This window comes from Copadichromis virginalis, linkage group LG23, assembly GCF_057382275.1.
Source record: "Copadichromis virginalis isolate Kocher_CV1m ecotype Utaka linkage group LG23, C_Virginalis_male_GT1.1, whole genome shotgun sequence".
Lineage (NCBI taxonomy): Eukaryota > Metazoa > Chordata > Actinopteri > Cichliformes > Cichlidae > Copadichromis > Copadichromis virginalis.
In genome coordinates, this window is record NC_140639.1 from 33,979,194 (window position 1) to 34,004,576 (window position 25,383).

Sequence of the window (25,383 nt, forward strand, 5' to 3'; positions counted from 1 at the left end):
TGGTTGCATTCAGCCACAGAGCGGCTGAAGAAGAAGAAAGTAGGCAAGGGAGAACCGGTAAATAACCATGAGTCAACCCTGAAGCCGGTCAGGTAGGAATTTCTGTCTGTGATAGTCTCAGTTCACTAACGACGCTGTCATGTCGGATGTCGGTGAGAGCAGCTGGCGCCAAGCTGAAGAACATGACGGCACAGAAAGCGAAGAAGTCCACGCTTCTGTGTGGGGGGCACGTGACCCTGCGCTGACAGTCCCTCAGGGGCTCTGGACCGCACATCACGAGCCGACCAGGAAAAGGCTGGTGCTACATGTTGACCTAAACAACACCATACTGGTGTCGGACGCCGTGACGTGTCAGGGGACTTTGGCTGCTCTGGACTACTTTCTGACCACTGTCACTTGGGGGAAGAAGAACAAACACGGTAAACACGGATGGTGCTTTCCAGCAACACGCGGGAATGCTAGGAATGTATGTGCCCGGGCGCGCGCGCGTGTGTCAGTCAGGTGATACGGGGGAACCGTTTACTTTTTACTTTCTCTGTCAGACCCCCGGAACAATACTTTTACGCACAAATACTTGGGCTTGATTGAAATTAAACGCATCATTGGAAACGTTGAATACCATCCAAAGGGACAGGTTACCTTTTATTTAACGCAAATTAAATTCTTATTTTCTTTAATGTTTGGCAGAATGTAAGTTCCACCAAGGCTGAGGGGTTGACATGTTACATTTTATTAATGAATGAAAATTATTATTTCAGTTTAACTTACATAGAGTTCAAAACAAAAGCAGTGATTTTTCAAAAAAGTAAAGGGGAAGTTTATTTTAATGTGCATGTTAAAATCTTGGAAATAGACCCTCCTTTGTCCAGTTGTTTATTGTGTTGTCATTGTTTCTATACAGGAACCTGGGAGTGGTTGAGTGACTCACCCTCTCTGCTCCCACCCTGCAGCGAGGCTGTAAGCTACTACTCCCAGTTTGGACGCATTCCTGGTTTCACCTCTGGTGCTGGCCGTCGCTTCCGTAAGGTTCTGGATGAGCACCTGGACCTGCTCTGCTGGCCTGATGGGGTAAAGGTTGGTGTCTTGATAGACAGAGTCGCTGCGGGGGCACTGGGACAAAACCGTTACCCTCTAATTACTCCTTCTTGTCAGATTCTGATTTTTCAGCGACCCTTTTCACCTGGAATCTGCGTATATGCGATGCAGTTTTGTTAGTGCAGCGCCATCTGGGAGGAAACAAGTGCAGCGCTCTTCAGTTTTTCATTTTATATTTAAGCTGTGCCTTATCATGCTGCTATAACCAATTTAATATTTACTCATGATTCATTCATTTTCTCAGTTAATTTTCACACAATGTTTCTGACCCTGGTTCTGCTGAAAGTTTCTTCCTGTTAAAAGGGAGTTTTTCCTTAACACCGTTGCCAGTTACCACAGTATTTTTTCTCTGTATTATTGTGGGTTTTTACCTTACCTTACTTATATAACTGGTGTGAATAGAAAATCCACACCTGTGATTGGGAGCCAGGATGTTGTATGCCTGTCTACATCTGGGTTAGCGGCCAAGTGCTGCTTTCCACGATTAAATCAGCTGTTGCGCTTGTTGCAAACCGGCTTGACAGGTTGATGCAATTAGTGTTAACTGCTTTGTGGCCCTGTGTCTGTTGCAGGCAGACAGAGACCTGTCTGTAAAAGGAGAAGACGGACGCCTGTACCACTGGATCCTCCCGTCCTTCTTCCAGCTGCTCAGAGATCTATCACAGGAAGGTCGTGAGTTTGCCATCCTCTTCCGTACGTTTGGAACCGACCTACCTCGCGTGCTAAAAGCCGTATCCCGAGCACTCGACGGGGCACACCCACTGTTCCCTGATCTGCCTCAGCTAAAGGTAACTAACACAGGCATACATTCAGCTGTAATACTTGATGAGACTGCACTATATAATGACAACGTATGTGATAAGTTAGAAATGGCATGAATGGAAGAGCAGGGGTGAAACTGGTTTTAAAAAAACAAACTGTCCGTCATTGTTCTAGAAGACACTTTTTGGAGCAACATGTAGAGGTTTATAGTTGCAAGACACTAAATGGACTGAAATAAGTCATTTAGAATCAGGGTGCCTTTCATATGAGGTAATATTTCCAGGATTTGGTTTACGTATAATGAAAACCTGTTCAGATAAATCAGGGACAGCAGCAACTGTAAAAGTTGCTCTTTCAGTAGAGGTTTTAATTGGTGCAGAAACGAATGCTACCAGCATTAAAGGTACAGGCAGTAATTTTTTGAGGTTATTTAATACAAAAACTACTGTACTCGTAAATGTACACATGTAATTTCATGTTTCATTCATGCATTCTCATAAACTTAACTCCATTAAAAATATACTGGAGCGGGTTTGCAGTTTCTGGTTGCCACAGTGTTACTCCACCATATTCGAGTCCAGAGGGCTGGGAAGGAGATCTCCCATCTGACTAATGGTGTTTTACATATGTGGCTGGAGATCAGCCACGGACATAGTTTGCCAAAAGAAGAGGAGAAAGACGGTTGTAGGCGTTCATGGAGACACATTTAAATTCCTGCCTGCACCTTCAGACTCAAAATATGAAGGTTCTTACCTACGATTTATCATTAAAGAACACCAGAAAAACAAAACCGTGAAGATAAGAGACAAAGCCAGAGGTCAGTCAGAGAAGTAATGGCAACCCAAATGATATGTTCCTACAATGTTGATTTATTCAAGGCAGAATGAGTATATAGAAGCTCCAGCAGTGTATATTCTGACGTCATAGCCCACATCTTTTAAAGCTGCATTTCACGTTCTTGCCTTCACTGCGTTAGTCCATGAGAACTCGTACTCAAAATGGTTCCACTGGAACAATGATGCATACACACCACTGGTCTCACTTCCTTCTCAACTTATAACTGTTGCTGTCATCACTACCTGGAAGTGATACACAAGTAAGTTGTAAGTTGTGCTTATATAGTGCCTTCCTACTCTGAGCACTCAAAGCACTTTTTGCCTCACTCATGCATTCATACAAGCAGGTTTTTGTGCTTTCTATCTAACATTCACACATTGCATTAGAGAGTAAGTAGTGGGGTCAGCATCTTGCCCAAAGATATTTGGAGCCACCAACCTTCCACTTATGTAATGTAAGTAAATGACCTGCTCTGCCTCTGAGCTACAGCCAGCTGGAGCTACACCTCCAAGTCACCTCCAACCAGGTCTTTTATGTAATCTTATAACCTTAAGCTATTAATGTTGCATGCACATCGAGCTGATGCTTAATCTTACTTAAGAACTTATTTTAGTTACACTTTAAGCCTCACATCATTAAAGAATAGAAGAAGGCAACTTCAAACACTTGTTTAAAAACACTAAATAGGACACGGTAATTAGAAGCCTTATTATTAATGTCTTGCTCTGTTGCTCTTTTAATTTATTTTTTATTAATTTATTTTTTGACCAATAGAATTCATTGTAGCTGTGCTGCAAGTATCGTAATTTGTTCAGCTTTTTTTTTTTTTTTTTGGGTGGGTGGGGTATTTTAGACTATGCCTGATAAATTGGTGTTGATATTGTGCACTAGATCTTGTGCAGAGCACGATCTTCTGTGCTCTTACACATGAAACCTTCCCCAGACTCAAACATGCATGCACTTGACTCGTCACCTGGAGGGTTTTGTACCTGTTGTGTACCTGTTAGTGCACTACAGTGGAACCGATTGATTCGGAGAGAAAAGCAGAGATTGGAAAGGATGGCTGGATAGATATGTGTGGAGGAGGATGGACGAGATGCCCTCAAACTTAGCCTGTCAGCCACAGTTATCTCTGTGAAGAAGAGCTCAGTGGAAATCTTATTCAAGCAGCCTCCTGTCAGATGCTATTAATCTGTGTGTCAAGACAGACGGAGCAGGGGGGAGATCAATCACAGGAACTAATGTGATTGCTCACTTTGTGAACTTGAGTTGTCTTCCTGCTACTTGGGGGCAGCTGCTCTGCTGTATTTGTTGTCAAGTTGCGGGGATGTGTGTACAGGGGGAAAGGTGTTTAATTAAATGAGTTCATTAACCTTGGTTAGTTTACAGTTAAAGCCAACTCCATCCTAATGTCCACATCACTGTGTTTGGTAGCATCTGTGTACCTGATTGTAAAATCAGACCAGCACAGCCAGTTATTATTACATCTCTTTAATTTCACATTGGATTTGACTGTATGTTGCAAATGCACCACATGATGGTTTAAGCTTTTTAAGCCAGTAGTTTTAAGTAGAGTACACTGAAAATCCCCAGTGTTTGATTCAGCAGGGAAAAGCAGACCCTGTGAGGCAAAGCATGCAGAGTGATGGGGGACAAACGGTAAAGAAACACTGCAGTAGCTGTGTGCAGAATGGTGCTCAGAACCAGTGTTAATGTTAAACCGACTACTCGTAGGTCATCCATCCATCTGTGCTTGAACACAAAAGAGACAATGATGATGTCGTGTCTTTAGTGACATAACAGGTTGTCAGGGGCACGAACAGCTGTGTTCAGCTGTACCTCAGCTCAGTGATGCTTTGAGTTACTTGCACATATAAAAAGTGGCAGTGGCGATGTGTACGTTTTATCTATTTTTTGCCATGTTTCACTGTTAACATGCTGGAATATGCCGAATAGCATTTAGCACACAGAGATGCTTAAAGGTATTTAGATATAAGGCCAACTGAGGTTATTATAGTAAACTAAATATAGATATGTTTGTTATTAACTGTAATAACAAAATACCCTAGATCTTTGGAAAACCGTGGAAATGAACTAAAATCAAATACAAATATAGAGGAAATAACCTTTTAGTATTTGTTAGCGTTAGTTGTTAAAATTCCCCTGTAGTTACATAGTAATGTCAGATAAAATAGATTTGTTTAATTATATTGACCTGCCAGTACTTAAAGGTAGGTACAGTAGAATAAAGGGGTAAAAAGTCACGTTTTTACAGGAAAGTAAGTTGTTAATGGAGAAAAGTCCATTTTACATTTATATTGGTAAAACAAAAGGAAAATGGAATAAAAAAAAAAAAGAAATATTAAAGAAAGATAAATATAAAATAAATTATTGATAATATTAAAAATGAAATGAAATATAAAAACATATGTGTGTGTTTCTATGTATCCTGAAATTCTAGCCTTGTTTGAATTTGGTTTTATGGTTGAGGTTAGACGTATATTTAGGTTAGAGTAAAGATTTCATTTCTAAACTTTGGATGAAATTGTTGATTAACGGCCTCACAAAGATATTTAAACAGATACGCCTGTTTGTGTGCCTGTTGTCCCCAACCCCTCTGCTCACGCTGGCAACAGAGGACAACTTTTAGCTAAGATATGAAGTAGGTGAAGAAAAATGCTTTGTCAGCAAGACAATAAAGGAATCACGGTAGAGCTGAGGACATTTTTAAGTATCCACAGTACAGGATGGCAGAGTTGTTGTGCACGTGGCTGCCAAAGCATTTTTAAAATTTCACATCTGCAAGAATTTAAGCTGATTGCACAATTAATTTAGGTCAAGTCTACCAGAGGCCTTATTTTAATAACAGAATAATATCACATAATTGGTTTATTTTTATTTTAGTTTTTGCTTACAACAGAGTTCTTTTAAAGACGAGCTCTCCGTCTCGTTTCTTTATCTCTGACTCTTCTTCTTGCTCTTGGCTCAGCTGAGCGTGGCTGTGACTCCGGGCAAGATCCGCTGCAGCAAGAAGGGAATCGTCCTGAATCGAGCCGAGGAGCGGGTGTCCTCTCGCGATGGAGAGAGAGGTCTGTACGAGTACTTCAGCTCCGTGCAGGGTCTGGGAGGATTTCAGGACCACTATGACTGGTATGCAGAAAGCTTCTCTAAGAAAACCTGGCTGTGGATTTTGGGGTTTTATTCTGAGCTTTTCCAAACCTTTCCCTATATTCGTTGTTTTCTGTCCAGGTGGGTTGCTAATTCCTTCTCCATCCGTGGGGGGAAGCCAATGTGGGTCGACCCCTTTGACAAGCACGTACAGCACATCTTTATAGATGACAACATACGACAGAATGATGAGGATACTATAGTTAACCCGAAGGTAATAGCACCGCTTTACTCACACAGTTCAGCCTATATCTGGTGAGTTTAGAAAAATAAAGTACACCAAATTAGTTCATGATAATAGATTTCATATTGTAGGAGGAGACAGGGTCTTGGAAATGGGTTGATTTTGTGAATGCAACGCTTCTGTAATTTAGAGATGGCATTTTGTTTTCGGCATGGCTCACTAGGTGTTCACTGCCGTACACCAGCCTGTTGCAGTATGTTTCACACGTGTGTATTTGTCATGTATTTTGAGGCTCTATTATATATATAATCCCCAGACTGTGTGTCATAACTGCGTACAGGCTGGTAGATGCAGAGATGTAGGCTGTAGCTGCTTCAGAGCTCCAGAAACTAAACATGACTTCTAACCTTACTCTGGTTTGGTGTGTGTGTGTGTGTGTGTGTGTGTGTGTGTGTGTGTGTGTGTGTGTGTGTTGCAGGTGTTTTTGGATCCGGGTGGCTCAGACACTCGTATAGCCTGCACCGCCGAGCTGTATGATATCGCCTTGATCCAAACCGACCTCCTCCAGGCCATTTCTGACCCCAGCTACTTCACTCAGCGTGTCCACATCTGTCTGGAAAACTATGAGAAGAATGTCCAGCAGGGGGCAACCTAGAACACACTTCAAACTTTGCATACTTCCTGTACAGTACATCAGTTTGTCTGTGAGGCAACCTGCAGTGCAGACAGGATTAACAGGCAGGCGGGATTATTACACACCAAAGCAGAAGACTTGCTCAAAGTCTAAAGTTTATCCAAACACAAATATTAAGCGGTTACATGAAGAAACAAGTTATATGTGTAACACTTCCAGCTCTTCAAGAATCACAGACGCTCAGAAGGGTTGGCTTTTCACAGTTTACTTCTGCAGAAGACATAAAACACATTCAACAGGTGTCTTCTGGTGGTACCGGCAATTGTAGCTCCCTCACAGTGCAAGCGCGCGCTGTCTTAACAGACTTACAATTAACTTTTTAATAAAGAAAAGGTGGAAAATAATAATTTCTCCCATTTTACAGTCTGTCATACTGAGCTTGTATACAAAAGAAATCTTATGACTAATAAAATACATTCCACAATCGTATAAAACAAAATAACAGGATAAACATAAATACCACCGACTAAACATTTCCCTCTAGTGGACAAATTAACAATAGCGCATTACATCTTCACTTGCTTGTGCTTTACAGACAAAATGGCTGTTAACAAGCTCACATACCTGCAGAAGACATAAAACACATTCAACAGGTGTCTTCTGGTGGTACCGGCAATTGTAGCTCCTACAATGTAAAGCAACATCACAAAAAGCACAGAAAAACGGTAAATCCAAACACATTTCCTGCTATGTGCAGCAACCACTAGGGGGCTGACAAAGACTAACTGCCAAAGAGCATAAATACGGCAGAAACACTATTTAACAGCAACCCGCCTTTGTTTCAGTTACACAGAAACTTTCTAATATCAATATGAACCTATATACATCGACATATATAACTTATGTAACAACATTCACACCAGAAACCATAAAAATGCCAGAGCCTTTCATTACCGGACTTACCCTCACAGTGCAAGCGCGCGCTGTGAGGAGCGGAAGCCTTAGCAGCTTCTAAACGTTAGGGTGAGATCCGGTTTCTGGGTTTTCAAAATAAAATACAATTAAAAAAAATGATAAAATTCACACTTAAAATGATAATTAAGAACAGGTAAGTGCATGTTTTTCATATGTATTATTAACTCTGTTACATATGGACAGGTGGACATAGAAAAAAGCGGCAGCTATGTAAACAGGACTGCAATTCATTAAACGGTTTAAATACCACATATCCTTGATAAAAAAGGATAACTGTGTAAACAAGGAGCACTTCAGTCAGATTGCACTGTCTGCTGTCCTAAAGTGAACTGGGACCCATGTTTTTGACCCAGTTGAGCACTGAATTGGCCGGGCTGGACTCTTTAATTACACCGACAGCTCTGTGACTAATCACTCCACGGTATAATTGGCCAAACTCAGAATTTGGAGGCAGACAGAATAATTGGTGTCAGATATGGAGAAAAGCTCTTCAGCTCTTATGTTAGTTGTTGGTTTTGCTTCAGCTCCTTTTTCTTTCTCGGGGCGCTGTTTACATCCACTCAGAACCCAGCGGTAATACTTGAATATTTTCAGGTGACTGAAGCATCTGATTACTGAGTATGCGTTACTTCTGAATGCACTGCAGTCATAAAGTAACTCTTTGTGACAGTTGGCTCAAACTTTGAGCTGTAACCTGGTTTAATATTGCTGTCAAAAGTCACCATAATAGATGTAGAAGAGTACATATCGTGCTCCTGATCGGATCCGGTGTCTATGGAGCGCTCAATGAAGCAGTTAGATGGTAGAGAGTAACATCTGAGCTGCAGAGACATTTGCATTTAATTTGTTTGCACTGAGTTATTTTTATTTTATTTAAAGGCATGCTTGAGAGAATTGTCTAATACGTTGAATTTGGGAGGAAGTTATGGTAATTTTTGCTTTGAGGGTTTTTAGAATATGTTTATTGCTAAGCTTCCAGGGAGGCTTTAATGACTTTGTTTTTCTCAGGTCAGTTTTTAACAGACAGCCAAATGAGCAGTAATATAAAGGACCCAGATGTAGATAGAGTGGTGTTTTTTTTTTTTTTTTTTCTTTGTTTTGTTTTTCTTCTTCTTTTTTTTTTTTTTTTTTTTATAGCATATTTTCACCGATGTTTTCCTTGCTGATGAATACACTAATAAGAAAAGTTTGGAGAGAAAGCTTTAGTAGCTGTGATAACATCACAGAAGACCCGACTGATGAACTCTTTGGGGCTGATGCTGATTTTTAGGAAGGTTTTTTTTTTTTAAAAAAAAAAAAAGAAAAAAAAAGAAGAAAAAAAAAAGAAAATGCATGTTCTGCTTTGTAATGTTAAAAACCAGGTTTTGGTTGGCACATATTGAATAGAGCATTTAATATGCTGCTATCAGCCAATAATATCAGCTGACTTGTATCAGTCAGGGTCTAAATCACAGCCTGTATACTCACTGGAAAATCACTCGGACAGTAACTACTACTAAAAAAAAACCTCTCCAGTTATCAAGTTTTAACAATATTTAAAAGTTTTTATTTAAAATGATGTAAATTAAAGGTATTTTATTTATTGAAGATGGGATTCCATCCAAATGTAGTGCACATGTTTGCAATATTTGGAGAAAATCAACTAAATAAATGCATTATTTAGTGTTAAACCAGTTCAGAAGAACAGGAATTTTCCTTATTATTTTTTTTATTATTTTTTTATTTTTATTTTTTTACTTTGAGGGATCTAAAATGATCTCATAGCTCAGCACACATCAGGTCATTTCAGCTGCCATGTTGGTTTCTGTGGACACTGAATTCATGTTTCCACTGAACACTGGGGCATTTTTAAATTTTATTTCAAAGTGCCAGTTAACACATGCTTAAAGACCATGCTTAAACCTCAGTAATTTATTTATTCATACAAACCAAACTGATTTGTACTTTAATCACAACACTGAACCTTTCAATAACTTGTGTAAGTTGAACCATTAGGTCACTGGATGTGTGAAAACCTCTGACAAATGCAGTCAAATATTGCATTGATTCATAGGTTTGTATTTTTTGATGGAGGCACCAAAACTTCAACATTAAATCTAGTAATAACAAAGCCAACACAGCTGTGAACAACTGAGTACTGAGGTGAAATTCCCAAGGTTTGACTACTGTTAAAGGAGATGCTCCCATTGATGTTCAATAAAATGCTAATGCTTTTAATTTTCACGTGTTAGCAAGTGGGTTGTTTTTTTTGCACAGCAAAATAAGACAACCTTTGGTGTAATGCAAACAAATGCATTCACATAGCACTGTAGCTTTCAATGTACTGATATCATCAACATTGTATAACCAAATCCATAAAGGTAACCTCTCCGACATGTGCTGTATTTACGTAAACAGATAAAACTCATGTATATGATTATTATGATCAGTAACTCTGTGTGTCTGTGTGTGAGAGAGAGAAAGGAGACCCAGTGAGGCTCAATGACACAAGGTACAGTGTTGATGTCAGTACGGAGCTGTACTATATGACTCTGTTAGTTGTGACCATTGCAGACACTTTACTGTAAAAGCGAAATATTCTTATCTTCTTCATAAGCCCAAACACTCCTGCAGATACCAGAGCTTATTTCATGTGGAAAATGGTGAAGTCAGAATACGGAATGATAAGGTCTGTGTGTGAGAGATAAAATGCTTCCTGTCTCTGTGGGTTGGGATGAGATTAAATTGTAAAGCTGGCTTTAACTGAGGTGTTAGAAGTGAGGATTTAGTAAGATGCTTCTGCTCAAACAATTCAGTAATTAGCTGCTTTGTTTTGTCAGAGGTCAGACACTTCGACTTGTGACGAGCCAGGTCAGGACTGATTCTGATACATGATAAATATGCTGCTGATGATTGATTTATTCCTTCTGTTGTAGAGGGACATCAGTGAATAAGACCAGAAATAACAACAAAATCCATCCATAGGTTTTGTAAACGTCTTCCCCAATGTGAAGTCTATACATAATGAACTGTTTTGGACCTATACACACAGAGTCGCCTCTGTGCAAAACATTCATGGAACTTTCAAATCATATAAAGGTTAAAAATCACAGTTTGATGATGGGTGTGGTCTGACCCATTTGTAACAAGTGTAGTTTTTTGTTTGTTTTTTTTAAATAAAAGTCTCGTTTCCACTCTGACGTATTTTGCGTATTTTAAGCGGATGTCGAGAATTCCCTCAGTCCACGCGGGGGCAGCAGAGCAGCTTGTGGAGCAGCTTCACCTACAGACGCGCCATCCCTTCTTTCAGGTGAGTCTGGAGTTACCTGGTGCTGGCTCTGCGCGGCGGCTCAGCCAAGAAACAGCGACGCAGGCACCGAGTTTAAAAATAAATAAATGAATAAATAAATAAAATAAAGTGGCGATGAGTTGGGTGTTTTCACTTCAGGATGATGAAGAGGCACAGCTGCCAACGGGGGGTGGGGGTGGGGGGACGAGGTCTTTTTGAGACTGCGTAAATGCGCGCTGGTGAGTGAGTGAGTGAGTGAGTGAGGGGAGGAGACCGAAGGCGAGGGACAGGCGGAGCAGGCAGGAGTCGGGAGAAATGTTGAATCAGTGTGTGTGAGGAGGACGGAGGTAACTGCTGGTCTTGCTGGATTCTCTCACTGAACAGGTGCTTCCGCCGCTGTCCTCTGCGGGTGTCCAAACGTTTACGCGGAGCTGCCCCGGTGAGCTCCGACGCACCGGTGACTCACACAAGGAGGAGGTAAGGACTGTTGCCAACAAAACTTTCCACCCTTTTAGACGTTTAGTCCATGTGATCAAATGCCACACGGGTGGACGTATGGACTTTGTTGCCTTTGGCACCGCGAAGGAAGTGCAGATGTGGGAGGCTGGCGCAGTGCAGCGCTTCACCTCTGCGCACATGGGCTCCGCTGGTACGAGACCTCGTCGCTGGGCGTTGCGGAGCCATCAGTGGGCACGCGAGTGGGCTCGGGCGCTCTCAAACACTCCACATTCTGATGATGCTGTTAGAGCGATAAGATGGTGGGCGAGGATCAAGCTTAGGCGACAATCAGAAATCTGTTTGGACGCCATGTCCAAAAAGAATCCATGCACTCTGATCAGTTGTTAAGTGGCCGTCACGAGCTGCTTTTTTGCAAGTTTGGGCGGCAGATGATATCAGGGAATTGTGGAAAGTGGTTGTGTCGTACTTGTCAGATGGAGTGCAAAGATTTTAATGTGCTGCGTGATATTTTTAGGACATATTCAGGGATTTGGGCTAGAGGTTGCAGGGGAAAGCCATCCAGATGCGTCTGCTCTAGACCAGCGGGTCCCATCTGCTGCGCTGACCAACATCTGGATTTGTCCGTCGGTTGCAGGAGGGCTCCCGAGTTTGGCCGTTTTTATTTCAACTTTATTCTTTGTGTCTAGACAGCTGATTATATGCTTCCAGGTACAAGCAGACGTCCCTTTGCGTCCGTATCTTCCATTCTCGCTTCCTTTCCCGAGTAGCATCCCAGGAGTTTAAAGCTGTCCCTCCTCCCGCTGCCGTCTGCTCTGTTAAAGAGGTTGTTTCTCTGACACACTCCAACTTGTTCAGCACCTTCCACCACTCCCATTATCTCCTCTCTCGCTCTCTCTGCTAGGGCTACTTTTCCCATCTGACCTGTGATGATAGCTCCTAAGCTCATTAGCATAATGAGGATTACAGCTGACATGCAGCGTCTGGGCCTGTCTTGCTGGATCCAGCAGAGACACGTAGTGCAGTGGCAGCTCTCATTGTGCCAGTAAAATGCCACCTCCAATCAGGACTCACAGGGAGGCTGCAGGTTGTACAGCTGTACAGAAAGAGTGAGGGACAAGGACAAATGGACTTTCTGAGGATGAAATTATTCATGAATTAAATCAGCTGGCATAGGAGCTAGTTAGATATAAATGGATGAATTTGAATGCCTCACCGTTTCCTTCTAAAAGACATAAAAACTGCAAATTGATTTTGCCTCATAATTGTAATTCAGTTTTGTCTGCAGGAGGAAAAGTTCTTTACTTTTTCTCATTCGTTTATTTACAAGTCTTTCCTTCCACTCGTGCTGCATAAACAATCGAGTCACCCACTTTCCATATAATTTTATTCTAAAGTTCAAGCTGCGGGTCAGAGCCCACAAGAGGTCCTGCCAGCGAGTCTCCACATGATGAAAACGGAAGCTGATTTTTGACAGGGCGAGCGACAACATTTTGCATCTGTTCAGCCTGTTTTCCTAGCTGTCTCTGCTTTTTATGTAAATTTTCTACTATTTTTCTCTTATACCAATATTTTCTAGTCATTCCATGGTTATTTAGTGAAAGCAGCATGGCCCCTAGTCGTAAATTACTGCTTATTTGTTGCTTGTGATGGTTGGATTTTGGGAGCAGAAGCTGTCATTTGTGAGAGCATCATCTGAGAACAGTCAGTGGTAACCTGGCGCATCGTTAATCAGCTGTGTGATTGCACAGACTTGTGGATAATCCATGCGTATCCTTTGTTCTACTCACATTCATATTGTGATGGAGATATGCGACAGTGGGTTAAGAAATAACAAAATTCAAGACACTTTTATGGTTAATCAAAGTAGGATAACCGAGATTAAGTTTAATTCAATTTTACTTATAAATCACTTCTTCACAACAACAGCCAGCCTTAGGTGCTTTATATTTAAAGGTTATTTAATAGAAAACATATTGTGCTCATAGATATACAAATAGATATGTTCTCATAAATGTAGAATAAATTAATTAAAAATACACAGGAGCAGGTGCTGTTTTGTGGACGCCATCATGTTGTCCTGCCATCTTAAATTTAGTGGCCAAGACGAACATCACCGTGACCCCTAATAGCATTTTACGTATGTGACTAGAAAGTGGCCATATATGTAGCACAACTTATAAGTTATTTTTAATTTAAAGATCATAAATAACATGTATATTTTCATCCTCTCTTTCTCATCCACCATTGTCCTCTCTTCTCCCTCATTTCCACCTCATGCTCTTCCTCCTCACTTCACACCTCATCAGGGCTCTAACACACTAAAATGTCCCTAAACATCTTATTTATTCCATTGTCAGCAGAATAGCCGTCTGTCTCAGGACAGCTGACAGTGAGCTGGCTAAAGCTAAAATTATGCCAGCTAATGTTAGGCTTGAGTCTGCTAAAAATCACACTTTCTCTCTGATAAACGATTTGATTACATTCTCACATCATATGATGTTTTTTTAGTGTCCAAGTCCAACAAGGTTAGATCCACTTCACAAAATTTTACAGACTCCTCCAGAGTAAATAGACACGGACACCCACTACTGACAGCTGAGGTGAACGTGGGACTGACAGTATACCCTCACTACAGATGAGTGAAGGCCAGAGCTGTTGGCCTCTGTAACTAAGATTATACAACTGAACTAGGAAGGGTAAGAGGACAGAATTCTGGAAATGCAATCTGCAATTTACTGACATCTAGTGGTGAGATTTAACACACTGCACCTTTAAAGGTGAAGACTACAATATTACAGCAATCAAACAATCCCCTGTGTGTGAGCACCTGGCAATAATGGAGAGGAAGGACTCCCTTTTAACATGAAAAGATCTCTGGCAGATCAACAATCAGGGTGGAAGCAGTCATGTGACTTACGTGATTGAATTTTTGCTTTAATTCTGATAGTCTGCCAGCTCACTGCAGCAGATCTCTAGTCTATATTATGTTATAATATTAATTAATATATGATAATGTTCTGAATACTATATAATAATAAATCCACTGCTTAGAGTTCAAGAGCAGAACAAGAACTATGATTGGAATCTGTCTGACCATGAAAGGACAGACCCTCTGGTGAGACAGCTGAATGATAACTGCCACAAAAGCACCCAGGTCAGCCTGTCAGCTAGCTCGCTAGTGGGGACTGACCTTTCAAAGTAAAAGCAAGGGGACTGTTGCCCGTTAAATGACAAAAATGCCATAAATATACAAAAATGTTCTATGGTGGGTGTTATTATTCTTAGGTGACCTGGCTCAATATAGTCTAGGTATGGGAAGCATTGGTTACTTCTTTCAAAGAAAACTCCTCCTGCCTTTAGGTGTAAAATAAACCAGTTAGTTTATAGTTTTGTTTGGGATTCTCATCACTGTACAGGATTTTAGTACACAGCATCAGGAATCAGCATTTTAGCACAAATTTAACTGCACACCACAATATTTTTGGTCGAGACAAACAGAGACGTGTTCAAAAACAGTTGCAAAAAACAATGTAAGGGACTGTACTGTGGTGTTATGTACGTTTGAAAGTAAAATTCTTCTGAGCTGGGATTTGTTGATGAGGTACTTTTATCCTAAAATGACTAAGTCTGATTTAGGAGAATGCGGGCTTTCAGTGGAATGCGTTGACCAGATGTATAGATGACATTTATATGCCTAAAAAAATGGATGTTTTATGGGTCACACTGATCGTTGCTCCTTATGTAACCGTGTTTAGTATGCATTCAGCATAAAACACCTCCATTTGGACATGCAGTGTTTTATGCCTGTTTGGCTAATGAGGCACCCCTACCCTGGGGTAGAGTGTAGAGTGTGAGTGTACAGTACAATGTGCCTTCAGATTTAAGTAGTGTCGGTTGTGTGTGACAAATATCCTGGCTCACACACACGCACACATGCACACACGCACACACACATACACACACACACACCAGCCTGCGACAGACATTAACCCGGAGAGATGATTGTGGAAGATAGCCAGTACTCCCATCAGAGGATTAAGTGGGCTGCTTACAGCGGACAGTTTGGTGAGCCGGCCTGTTAATGATGAGGACTTGGACATGGATGGTATCAGAGGGCGATACAAAGAGAAAGCAATAAAAACAAAATGTTGGCAGAGGAAATGAACCGTTTAGTGGATTAAACAGGCAACAGAAAAACAAGTCAAGTGTTTTTAAAAAACTTTCTGACATAGTGTGTTATTTGATGAAAAAAAAATCAAAAATCATTTCAGTTTTTTTGAGACATGATCAAATACTTGAGTGAGTGCTCCCATGAATTGAGATGTTATTCCCTTCAAGGTTGTCAGCTCTTGCAGTCATACAGTGCTCACAGCATTCCTGCTATGCTTGAATGTCCAGAATCATCACCAGCGATGAGCTTTGGATTTCAAACCAAACAGCAGTTTCCTGCAGAGCAGCCTGCAGTCTCCAAACATGAAGTAGACACACCAGGCTCAGAGTGTGACCCAGAGCGTGCTTGTAATTTTATTGTGACATTAACATGTTTGCATCATAAATTGGTTCCTCCGAGGGTCAAACACTTCTAACATCCTGAAGCATCTGAGAGGGAAAATTGGTGAAAATGAGCTGAACTGTGTGCCTTTTCTTTGGTGTGTTGGCACAGTGGGAGGGATCTAGTAGAATCACAAATGCAAACCTTAAATTGTTCAGAACAGGAGTTCCAGGCAGAGATCAAAATGTTGAAGAGACCACTGAGGGGTTCCATCACTGCACAAAAAAGACAACTTTGAAGGGACAGAGGCCACATTTAAATCAGGGAGTATGTTTCCTTTGTAGGACGTGTTTGAAAATGTATTAACTCCTATTTATGAACTGATAAACTGTGTTAGATACTCAACCTGACAGACTCATTACAGTTACAGCAGCACTTCCCCACTGCTGTTAGCCAAGAAATGCACTTGTAAATTAGCCCTGGTTAAATTACAACTTTAATTTTTACATGTTAGGTTTTGTACAGATTAAAGTGTAACAAATGTGGCTAGTGAATATTAAAGAGAACACTTATCCAACCTAAATAATGAGGTCAGTGTATTGTAAGTAATCCCTGTGAGTCAGAAGGGTGGGCTTCAGACTCATCTAAACAATCGCTTTCAGACAGTTTTTTTCTACTCTTGGATCTGTAAGATGTCACAGAGACAGGATACCAAGGGGCCCTTCCATATACACTGATCAGTCATAAATCATGACCACTATTGGAGTGAAAAAAACTGATTATCTCTTCATCATGGCACCTGTTAGTGGGTGGGATATATTAGGGAGTAGGTGAACATTTTGTCCTCCAAGTTGAGGAGTTAAAAGCAGGAAAAATGGGCAAGTGTAAGATCTGAGCAGCAAAACTGTGATGGCTAGAAAACTGGATTAGAGCATCCCCAAAACTGCAGTTCTTGTGGGAAAAATGTTTCCAGTCTGCAGTGGTCAGTATCTAACAAAAGTGGCTGTAGGAAGGAACAGTGGTGAACCAGCGACAGGGTCATAGACGGCCAGGGCTCAGCGCTGGTTGGCCCGTGTGGTCTGATCCAACAGATGAACTACTGGAGCTCAGATTGCTGAAGAATTGTGGTTCTGATAAACATGAGTCAGAATACACAGGGCATCACAGTTTGTTGTGTATGCGGCTGGATAGCTGCAGGCCAGTCAGGCTGCCCATGCTGACCCCTGTCAGCAGTTCCAATAGAATAAACAACGGGAACGTGAGCTTCAGAACTAGACCATGATGCAATGAAAGAAGTTGTCCTGCTCTGATCGATCATGTTTTCTTTTACATCATGTGGACGGCCGGGTGTGTATGTGTTACTTACCTTATATCAGGGCAGTAGCCATAATGTTGTGCCTGATCGACATATGCAACCACTTCCTGTCATTCTTTCATTTCTATTGGCCATGCATTTGTACTTCACACCTCAGCATGGGTTTCAGTGTGCAGTGCCTTCTATGTGAAATTGCCCGAAGACTCTCACATCAGGCTCACATATCTATTTTTGAGCACAGAAGCTGTTTAACCTTTTTGTTTAGCCCACAGAATAAAGTTTTGCTGTCTAGGAGATTAGCTGAGGAGCTGTTCAAGATAAATATGGATAATTTGGGAATGTTATTCATATAAAGCAACTGTAGTAGAGCCCTAGTATAAAAACTGGAGCTGGCAAGGTGAATAATGATCCCCTTTTAAAGGTCATGCTTGGAGGTTTTGCTGTGAACCCTTTGAACAAAGCAAGGCCTGCTTTTTCCCTGCTTCCAGCTACTCTGCTAGCATGTTTTCACTATTACGCAGTGTTACCAACTCCTCAGTAAGGAAAATCGCTATTGGCTGTCCTAAAAGTCGCTAGAAGTCGCTAAATGATGTCATCGTCTAATTTGCATAACTGGTCATGCTAATGTAATTGTAACCTACATTGTTGGAGAGAGAAATAACATCGTGGAAGAGACATAAAGTGAGTAAAAAACGTCCTAAACGCATTTAGAATTTATTTAGAACTACAAATTAAATTTCTTTTTGCAATTATTGTTTTTTAATGTCACAATTCCAATCCTGCTCCTTTATCCGGGCTTGGACCGACAAAAGTGACCTGAAATTGGCACTCTGGTGGAGTTACTTTGTGTGTGTGTGTGTGTGTGTGTTTATTAATAGTTTTAAACCTTGAGATCCACAAAACAGCATAACAGTAAAAGAAGAACTGACTGCGTTACAGTCAGTGCTCATGCGCGATTCATTTGCAGTTTGGACGCGTATGAACATCTCCTGCCCTGATAGCAGCTGGGGGAGGACTATCCTCCAACTGTGAGCGCTTTGGCAGGGGTGAGGTGCCCATGGCAGCACCTGCTACTTGTGGAGAGTAAGAGCGATACGTGTTTTCACGTAAAAAAGTCATCATAAATAAGTCTCCAGTAACACCAGAAAAAGTCGCCAGATTTGTCGCTAGTCGCTTTCTAGAAAAAAAATCATTAAAGGGGTCTGAAAACTCGCTAAATATAGCGACAAAGTCGCTAAGTTGGCAACACTGCTATTACGTGGCCACTATTAGCTTGATGAACTATTATACCTATTTAGACAATGTGTTTTTAGTAGTTTTAATTTTAAAAAATGCTATTACTATGGGCACATTTAGGGATTTAAATTACTTTTACCAAACTAAACTACTAAACCAGCTCTTTAAAGCTTTTAAAGAACTGAACAGGTTGAGGCAAAGCTAATTTAGCTAGCCTGTGGCTAAAACGTTATATTTAGCTTATAGGTTGATCAGTCTTTATCTAATTTAACCAAGCAAAACAGGGAGTAAGTTGAAACATTCATGACGAGATAAGTGACAAAGAGAGAAAAAACTTTTTGTAGCTGGTCAGTGTAGTAGCTGTCTGGATGTTCATTAGCGCAGCTCATAGTGGAATAAATGGAATCCCTTAAAAACAGATTGTAGCTCAAACAAACAGGTTTGTGTGCATGATTGTGTTTTTGTGTGAAAGCAGCTGCCTTGTTGTATAATTGCATTTTATTGTTTACATGATTCAGCTCATTAGGCTCACTGACCTGTTGCAACTGAGGTGGTGCTCGTGCCATCATGATAATACAAATGGATGGGAACAGAGAAGTTCTGGGAAACATTTTAGCGCATAGTTGTTTTATGTCCCATTGATGCATTGAAAATCCATTATAGGGTCTCTGGGGATAAAACCAATGCTTTGTTTCCAACCACAGCAATGGAAACAGTAACAGTAACAGCAATGGATTTAGAAAAACAAGCACATGCAAATTTAGGAATCATGACTCATTCCCAGCAAATTGTTTGCTTGGATTAATTTTTAATCTTTGGACAACATACAGTTTACAACACGGTATCTATAAATTGTCTCTGAGAATGATTTTTCTAATGTGAGTAAATATTCAAACTAGTCTGTTTTTAATGAGGTTTGTGTAGAGCAGTTCACATTCTTTAATTTAAACATTTAAAAATTGCAATTAGGTTTTAAATAAACTCTAATAAAAGGTAAAACAAATGGAGATATATAAATAAAAACATCAAACACATGGCAAATGGTGACAAAAGCAATATTCTGAAATGTCACAGTAGGAATTCAATTAATAAACTCAGTAATGCATGCTGTTTGCTATTAGAGCAAGGTGCTGCTTCAGTTTAACTTGGAATAAGAAACTCACTTGACACAGAGGCAATTTTAGAAAATGTATGTGGATGTACCCACATAGCAAGGAGGTCCTGCCCGGATCTGGTGTCAAGCCGGCACTGCTGGCTGACTTCTGACATGGTAAGACGTATGTCATCGAGATATGGGCCAGGCCTGGCATAGATGGCACTATTGTGGTTTGGTTTATGTGGCCCAGGGTCATAGAAAACAGGTCCTCCCTGGATCTGGCATCAAGCTGGCACTTCTGACTGACCGGTGTCATGGCAGGGTGTATATCAACCAGATGTGGGCCAGGTCTGGTGATGATGGCACTATTTATGTTCCTATTTTAGTTAGAAGACCCAAATGCCATGTTGCAATATTACACTGCTATGGTAGCCAACGTTTCAAATGCAGGTTTGACAGGTTTGTACGTGTACATTTTATCCAAAACCTAGTGACGGTTTACTCATCTTTTCCACCGGGTGGTTGTAGCTCAGGGGGTAGAGCAGGTCACCTGCTGATCAGAAGGGTAGTGGTTCGATCCCTGGCTCCTCCAGTCTGCATGTCAAGAGTGTGAATGTAGTTAGGACGCGCTTGGTATAGAGAAAATGTGTGATTGGGAGAATGTGGCATGTTGTATAGAGCACTTTGAGTAATCTGGGAGAACAGAAAAGTGCTATAAAAGAATCAGTCTATTCACTGTCTGAACCGAGTTTCGTCATGTTACTTTTGCACTGTTTTGCATGTTCTGGCACATGTTGTTATTACATGACTTGATTAAGGTACAGATTAGGCTGACATCTGGGGCCAGAGCTGAAACTGTTCTGGGCCAGCAGTGTGTCTGCAACTGGCCCGTGGCTCCACACCACTTACACATGGCCCACACACCACAAAGAATGACGGCCCTTTGGTGGTCCAGATCAGGTTTGCCAGAGGTAGTCCACACATTGGGCCAGCACAAAGCCAGTTGCAGACGCACAAAGCCAGTTGCAGACACACTGGTGGTCCTGTGCTGGCCCATGTGTGGATTCTTTCTTTGTGGTATGTGTGGCCATGTGTACATACCCATGTACACTGTGTGTGGGCCAGATCCAGGCCATACCAATTTTGCTATGTGGGTAGCAACTGTCTTGTTGTATCAAATAAGGCTTGAAAATGGCAACTGAGACAACAAACATTTTTTTTTGTACTCATAAATCAAATTAGAAATGGATCTATTTGCTCATGGGCTTCTGTGCAGCCAGACCCCCCCGCCCCCCGACTCCTCAATGATGGGTAAAAAACTATTTGCACAGCATGCAGCAAAGCATGTGTTTGCCTGCTTGTGAGGAAAACATCTGATAATGTCAGTACAAAATAACCATTACCTCCATGGTATGACTCCAGCTGACCCTTGCTGCATGGTGCTCTGCTTCCCCGTGACCACCTCTCTAAACAGTTTTTATTCTTTAGACAGTGGCTGCTCTGGTTATTCTTTTTGCCCACGATCTTTAGCATAGTGTATATATAGTAAATAGCTGAACGCAGCCATTTAGCCATGTTAGCGCTTCCTGATGTCATTGCAGGAAAAGCACAAAGATATTAACACTTTACTCCAGATTTAAAGAAACAACACTGAACATGACATAATAACATTACATTCTTGTTCCTGACCATTTCTGGATTGGGGACCAGAAATATTGGCATGGTAATTAGATAACTGTCAGACTGGCATGATTAAACAACGTGCTGTTGTCAGTTTATTGCAGGCATATTGACGCTGGGAGCAATTAAATAGGTGGTGGAAAGTTTAATTAAATAGTTCCACTAATGGCCTAAAGTATTAGTTCAGCATTAAGAGAGCCCAGCTCAGCGGAGACCTAGCTGTGTGACTGTTTGCTATGATTGCTTCCTCTTTCACGTTTGCCTGAAGCACCGAGTCAGACTGGGGGGAAGCAGGTCACTGTGTGATTGCTTTGTGAGGGTATTATTTCAAGTTTGCTAGAGGCGCGGGGATACATAAGCTCATGGAAACTGATTGCTGTTTGATCCCTTTGCGCAATTGCTGCAACCAGACACACTGACTTTGATACAAGCTTTTCTCAAGGAGGCATGGGAAAAGTTGGCACGGGGGCTGAGCCGCTTTACAAGTGAGAAGCTTACATTCACACTGGGAATGTTGACTTACACACTGCAAACACAAAGTGTGGCTGCGTTTGTTTATAGCATTTAAAGTGACAAATGTGTTTATTGTGTAGAATGAGTGACGGCGGCGAACGGACAGTCACTGTCCTGCATCCTGAGTCTTTGAGTTGCTTGATCCCAGACATCTGTCTGTGGCAAGCGGACTGTTTTCCAGCCTGATTGTAATGTAGATGGCATAACTCGCCTCAGATTAATCGATCTCTGAAGAGACATGTGACGAGAAAATCTCTTTGACACTCAACCCCAGAGCCATTCTGTATGCAGCGAGTAAAATGCTGGTTTCATCTGGGTTTTTTTTTAACCCCCACATGGGGTCTGTACCTCTCACTTTCCTTATTTTGGCCTCTCTGCCTCTCAGCAGCCTCCAGGGGCTACTATAGGACCCCATATATCTAATCTTAAGGGTCAGGGAAAAAGGGCTGTCAGCAGTTGCTTATTGATTGTGCTTCTGCCTTTGTGAATTGTTTCCTCTAATCACTTGCCTCTGTTGGATTGATGAATCTGTTCTTGATTTAGAGACTAAAGTAATCTGAAGGTCAGTTTTTCTTTAGTACAGGGATGTCAACCTCATACGGTCACTCTACTCGACCCTTCTGTCCCTTTCTGTCAGTGTAAAGAAGTTTAACTACACATTTAATCCTTGAGATATTTTAATATAAGAAAAAGAAGTGCAGTTTAAACAATATGTTACTCTACATAATGAAAGAAATCTGTTAACATGATTGTTCAGGCTTAAAACGTCAGAAATAAGTCTGTAAAATTACAGACAAAAAAAAAGTTTGCCTAGACTAATTATAAAATTAATAAACATTTTTTTACAGATCTACTGTAAAAAACACACATGTAAACAGTCAATAGTAAAAAAAAAACAGGAACTTTATGAATGAGTAAATATGCCCGAGCTTAATGATGTCAGATTAAACAGATTTTTTTAAACTTACATATCTGTACTGGTTACCTGTATTGTTTGCAGTGTGGGTTTTTTTTATTCATCTTTGCATCTCTTGAAGTTTGTTCAAAAAGCTGCTGCTGAGCTTTCGACTGGGACTGAAATGAGGGATCAGTTTAAGGAAAACCTCTGCTTCTTTGCAGTGGCATCAACCGACGCCATTCTTTTTCACGGCATCCTCAGCTATCCCAGATGTCATGCCCTCATTCTCACAGCCACCAAAGTACACCTTTGGAAAAATCCTTGGTCAGATATCAGAAGTCTTTCCTGCTGTGTGTTACATGTGAGAAAAGGATGACGGAAAATAAATCCTGGGTTGTTTTACATGTGCTTCACGTCCCCCCTTTACATTATAGCATGGAAATGTGAACAGAGTTAAAACATTTATGCCAGTATAAGTTGAAGTGTGTCACTGTTTGGTTGAATATATTAACTGTGAATGTTGTTCTGTGTTAAAGAGGCATCTCATCACAACTCACGAGAAAAAAGCCAAAAGCAGCACATTTGGATTTATCTCACATCACAGCAGTTTCTAAAAATATCCACAGAGGATGTGAATCATTGATTGTGTTGCTGTTTTATAACCATCATAACCACTTTAACGTTCAGGCTCATGTACACATGTTCAGCGACATGTCTGAGTGCTAAAAGAGCAACATGCGCACCTGCTTTGTAAGAGGGAAGGATTTCAAATTTATTCGCTTTTGACCTCCTCTGACCTCTGAAATCCAGTGAAATAGTCTGTCTAGCAGAAGTATGATGTACTGTAACAGTACGAGGAGAAAAAAAAACCTACCTTTTTTGATCACTTTACCAGAGATACTAAGGCTGGGAAGCCATGACTGACATTACTGGTGGACAGACACATTGGTCATTAGGCTGATTAATTATTTTAATTTCAGCTGCTCATCTTTTCTGTCTCCTCTCATCTGACAGTCAGAAATAAAGTCCTGCAGTGTGTGGTATTCAAAGGATTGTAACAGGCTTTTTCCTTTTGATCCAGAGATGTTCAGTTCTTATACTAAAGTTATTAATAATTTAGGAAGTTCTTATTTTTACTGCCTTCAGCTTACTTTGCAGCCATCAGCGAAAGAAACAGTGTGAAGAACTGTCGTAGCATAAGCCCTTTTCTTACATTGGATACGGACAATAGGGAAAACCCAAAAAATCCTGACCGGAAGCACTTGGCAACAGTGGAGAGGAAAAGCTCCCATTCAACAGGAAGTAATTTCAGACAAAAAGGGCAACCAACCGGTTGGGGCTGAGATTTTCACAACAGTGATGGAGAGAGCCACAGTGTGTTCATGATATTAGCTCCACTGATTGGAGCTGTAAAAATGCACGGGTGCTCTTAACACCCACACGGACTATTTTACTGCATGCAGCCAAAGACTGTTTAATTTGATTTGATCAATAGGACCTGCATTAGGTCCTATTGATTTGATCAATAGGACCGGCTACCAAAAATCACGCACATCTATCACTTTATAGAAAGTTTCATGACAGCCAAACAGCCACCAGGGGTTCATCATTATCCTTCTTTTGTCATTCATGGTTAAAACAGCATCACCTGCTGTCACCCACTGATATAATCCGAAAGACCTGGAGGATCATCAGCTTACTCATCCTGAACACTCAGAATGCAAACACTCTGATTGCAAATTAGAGCGAGGCTTGGATCCTCTGAATGTCGATCGAAGGGAGATAAGCACAAGTGCTCCACACACGATTAGGAGGACACTCTTAGAAAAAAAAAGTCTAACTTTCGCAGCAGCTCTCTTTCAGAAAACATTGATTGAGTTGGGCAGTTTGCATTGCAATGATCTAACCAGCCACTTGTTGAGAGGCAGTAATACTGCATGTGTTTGAGCTGACAACACTGACAGTGATTCAACACTTTCTTCTTGGTTATGTAAGAGAGCTACGTCAGAGATTTGCCATTAATGGAATTGTACTTCTGTATTTAATCCTGCTGGGATTAACTTCCCAACCTCTTTGGATCAGTTCTACATCAATCCCTTGTTTTTCTTCCATCCTGCCACCATCTCTCTCTCATGGCTTTCGGTTTTGCTCAACAGTGCAAGCTAAACAGATTTTTGTCTTTTTCCCATCTCATATGCATTTTTAAAAAAACTTTCCTGTAGGTCTACCTACTTTGAGTCTTATCGCCCATCCTTTGCTGGTTTCTTTGTGTTTATTCTCTCTTTCCCCTCTTCCCTTGCAGCAGCTTCTCTTAATTCAGCCTTACATCCTTTCTATTTAAGGAAGAAAGCCGTGTCTGCTGGGAAAACTGCTCAGCTGGGTGGGGAGATTTAGCTGAATGGAACAGCAAGTCCCCAGATGCCCTGCTGTGGCTCATGCTCCAAAGGCAAGGAGGAAAAGGAGAGGGTGATGCACTGTGGCAGATAAACAGATACGGACAGGGGAAGAACGTGAATACGAAAGAAAGCAACTGTTTACAATGAGGAAGAGTGGACGGAAGAGGAGATTCACAGAGGAAACTGTGCTGAGCTCCACCTCTGCTGTGATGGCCTCTTAATGTTTCTGCTCCGCTCTGACTCGTGGCTGCTGTTGGACATGAAAGCTGTGCAAGCTTTCTCTGTGTGCTTTCTCCACAGCACAGTGCTTTTTAAAAAAATAAATCACCCCAGAGGACCGTAGAAGAAGCCGCTGTTGAAATAAGTGGAATTTGG

General features: G+C 41.2%; 2 protein-coding genes across 2 annotated transcripts in view; both read left to right on the forward strand.

Annotated features, from left to right (window-relative positions):
- Positions 1 to 19: 19 nt before the first annotated feature.
- LOC146681445 (uncharacterized) lies at positions 20 to 10,834 on the forward strand. The gene is made up of 6 exons (XM_085448939.1): positions 20 to 419; positions 902 to 1,074; positions 1,668 to 1,883; positions 5,684 to 5,844; positions 5,944 to 6,076; positions 6,525 to 10,834. The coding sequence occupies exons 1-6, from the start codon at positions 140 to 142 to the stop codon at positions 6,699 to 6,701; spliced, it is 1,140 nt and encodes a 379-aa protein (XP_085305065.1). The 5' UTR covers positions 20 to 139; the 3' UTR covers positions 6,702 to 10,834.
- Positions 10,835 to 11,208: 374 nt separating this feature from the next.
- The window catches only part of klhdc8b (kelch domain containing 8B), a 269,063-nt gene continuing 254,888 nt past the window's right edge, over positions 11,209 to 25,383 (forward strand). The window contains exon 1 of the mRNA XM_085449494.1: positions 11,209 to 11,400. The gene's annotated coding sequence lies outside the window, so the exon portion shown is untranslated. The remainder of the gene's footprint in view (positions 11,401 to 25,383) is intronic.

Coding starts and splice junctions, on each gene's coding strand:
- LOC146681445 (XM_085448939.1), top strand. CDS start 140: ATGTCGGATGTCGGTGAGAGCAGCTGGCGCCAAGCTGAAGAACATGAC. Junction 1,075..1,667: donor GCTGGCCTGATGGGGTAAAG/GTTGGTGTCTTG, acceptor TGTCTGTTGCAG/GCAGACAGAGACCTGTCTGT. Junction 5,845..5,943: donor TTTCAGGACCACTATGACTG/GTATGCAGAAAG, acceptor TTTTCTGTCCAG/GTGGGTTGCTAATTCCTTCT.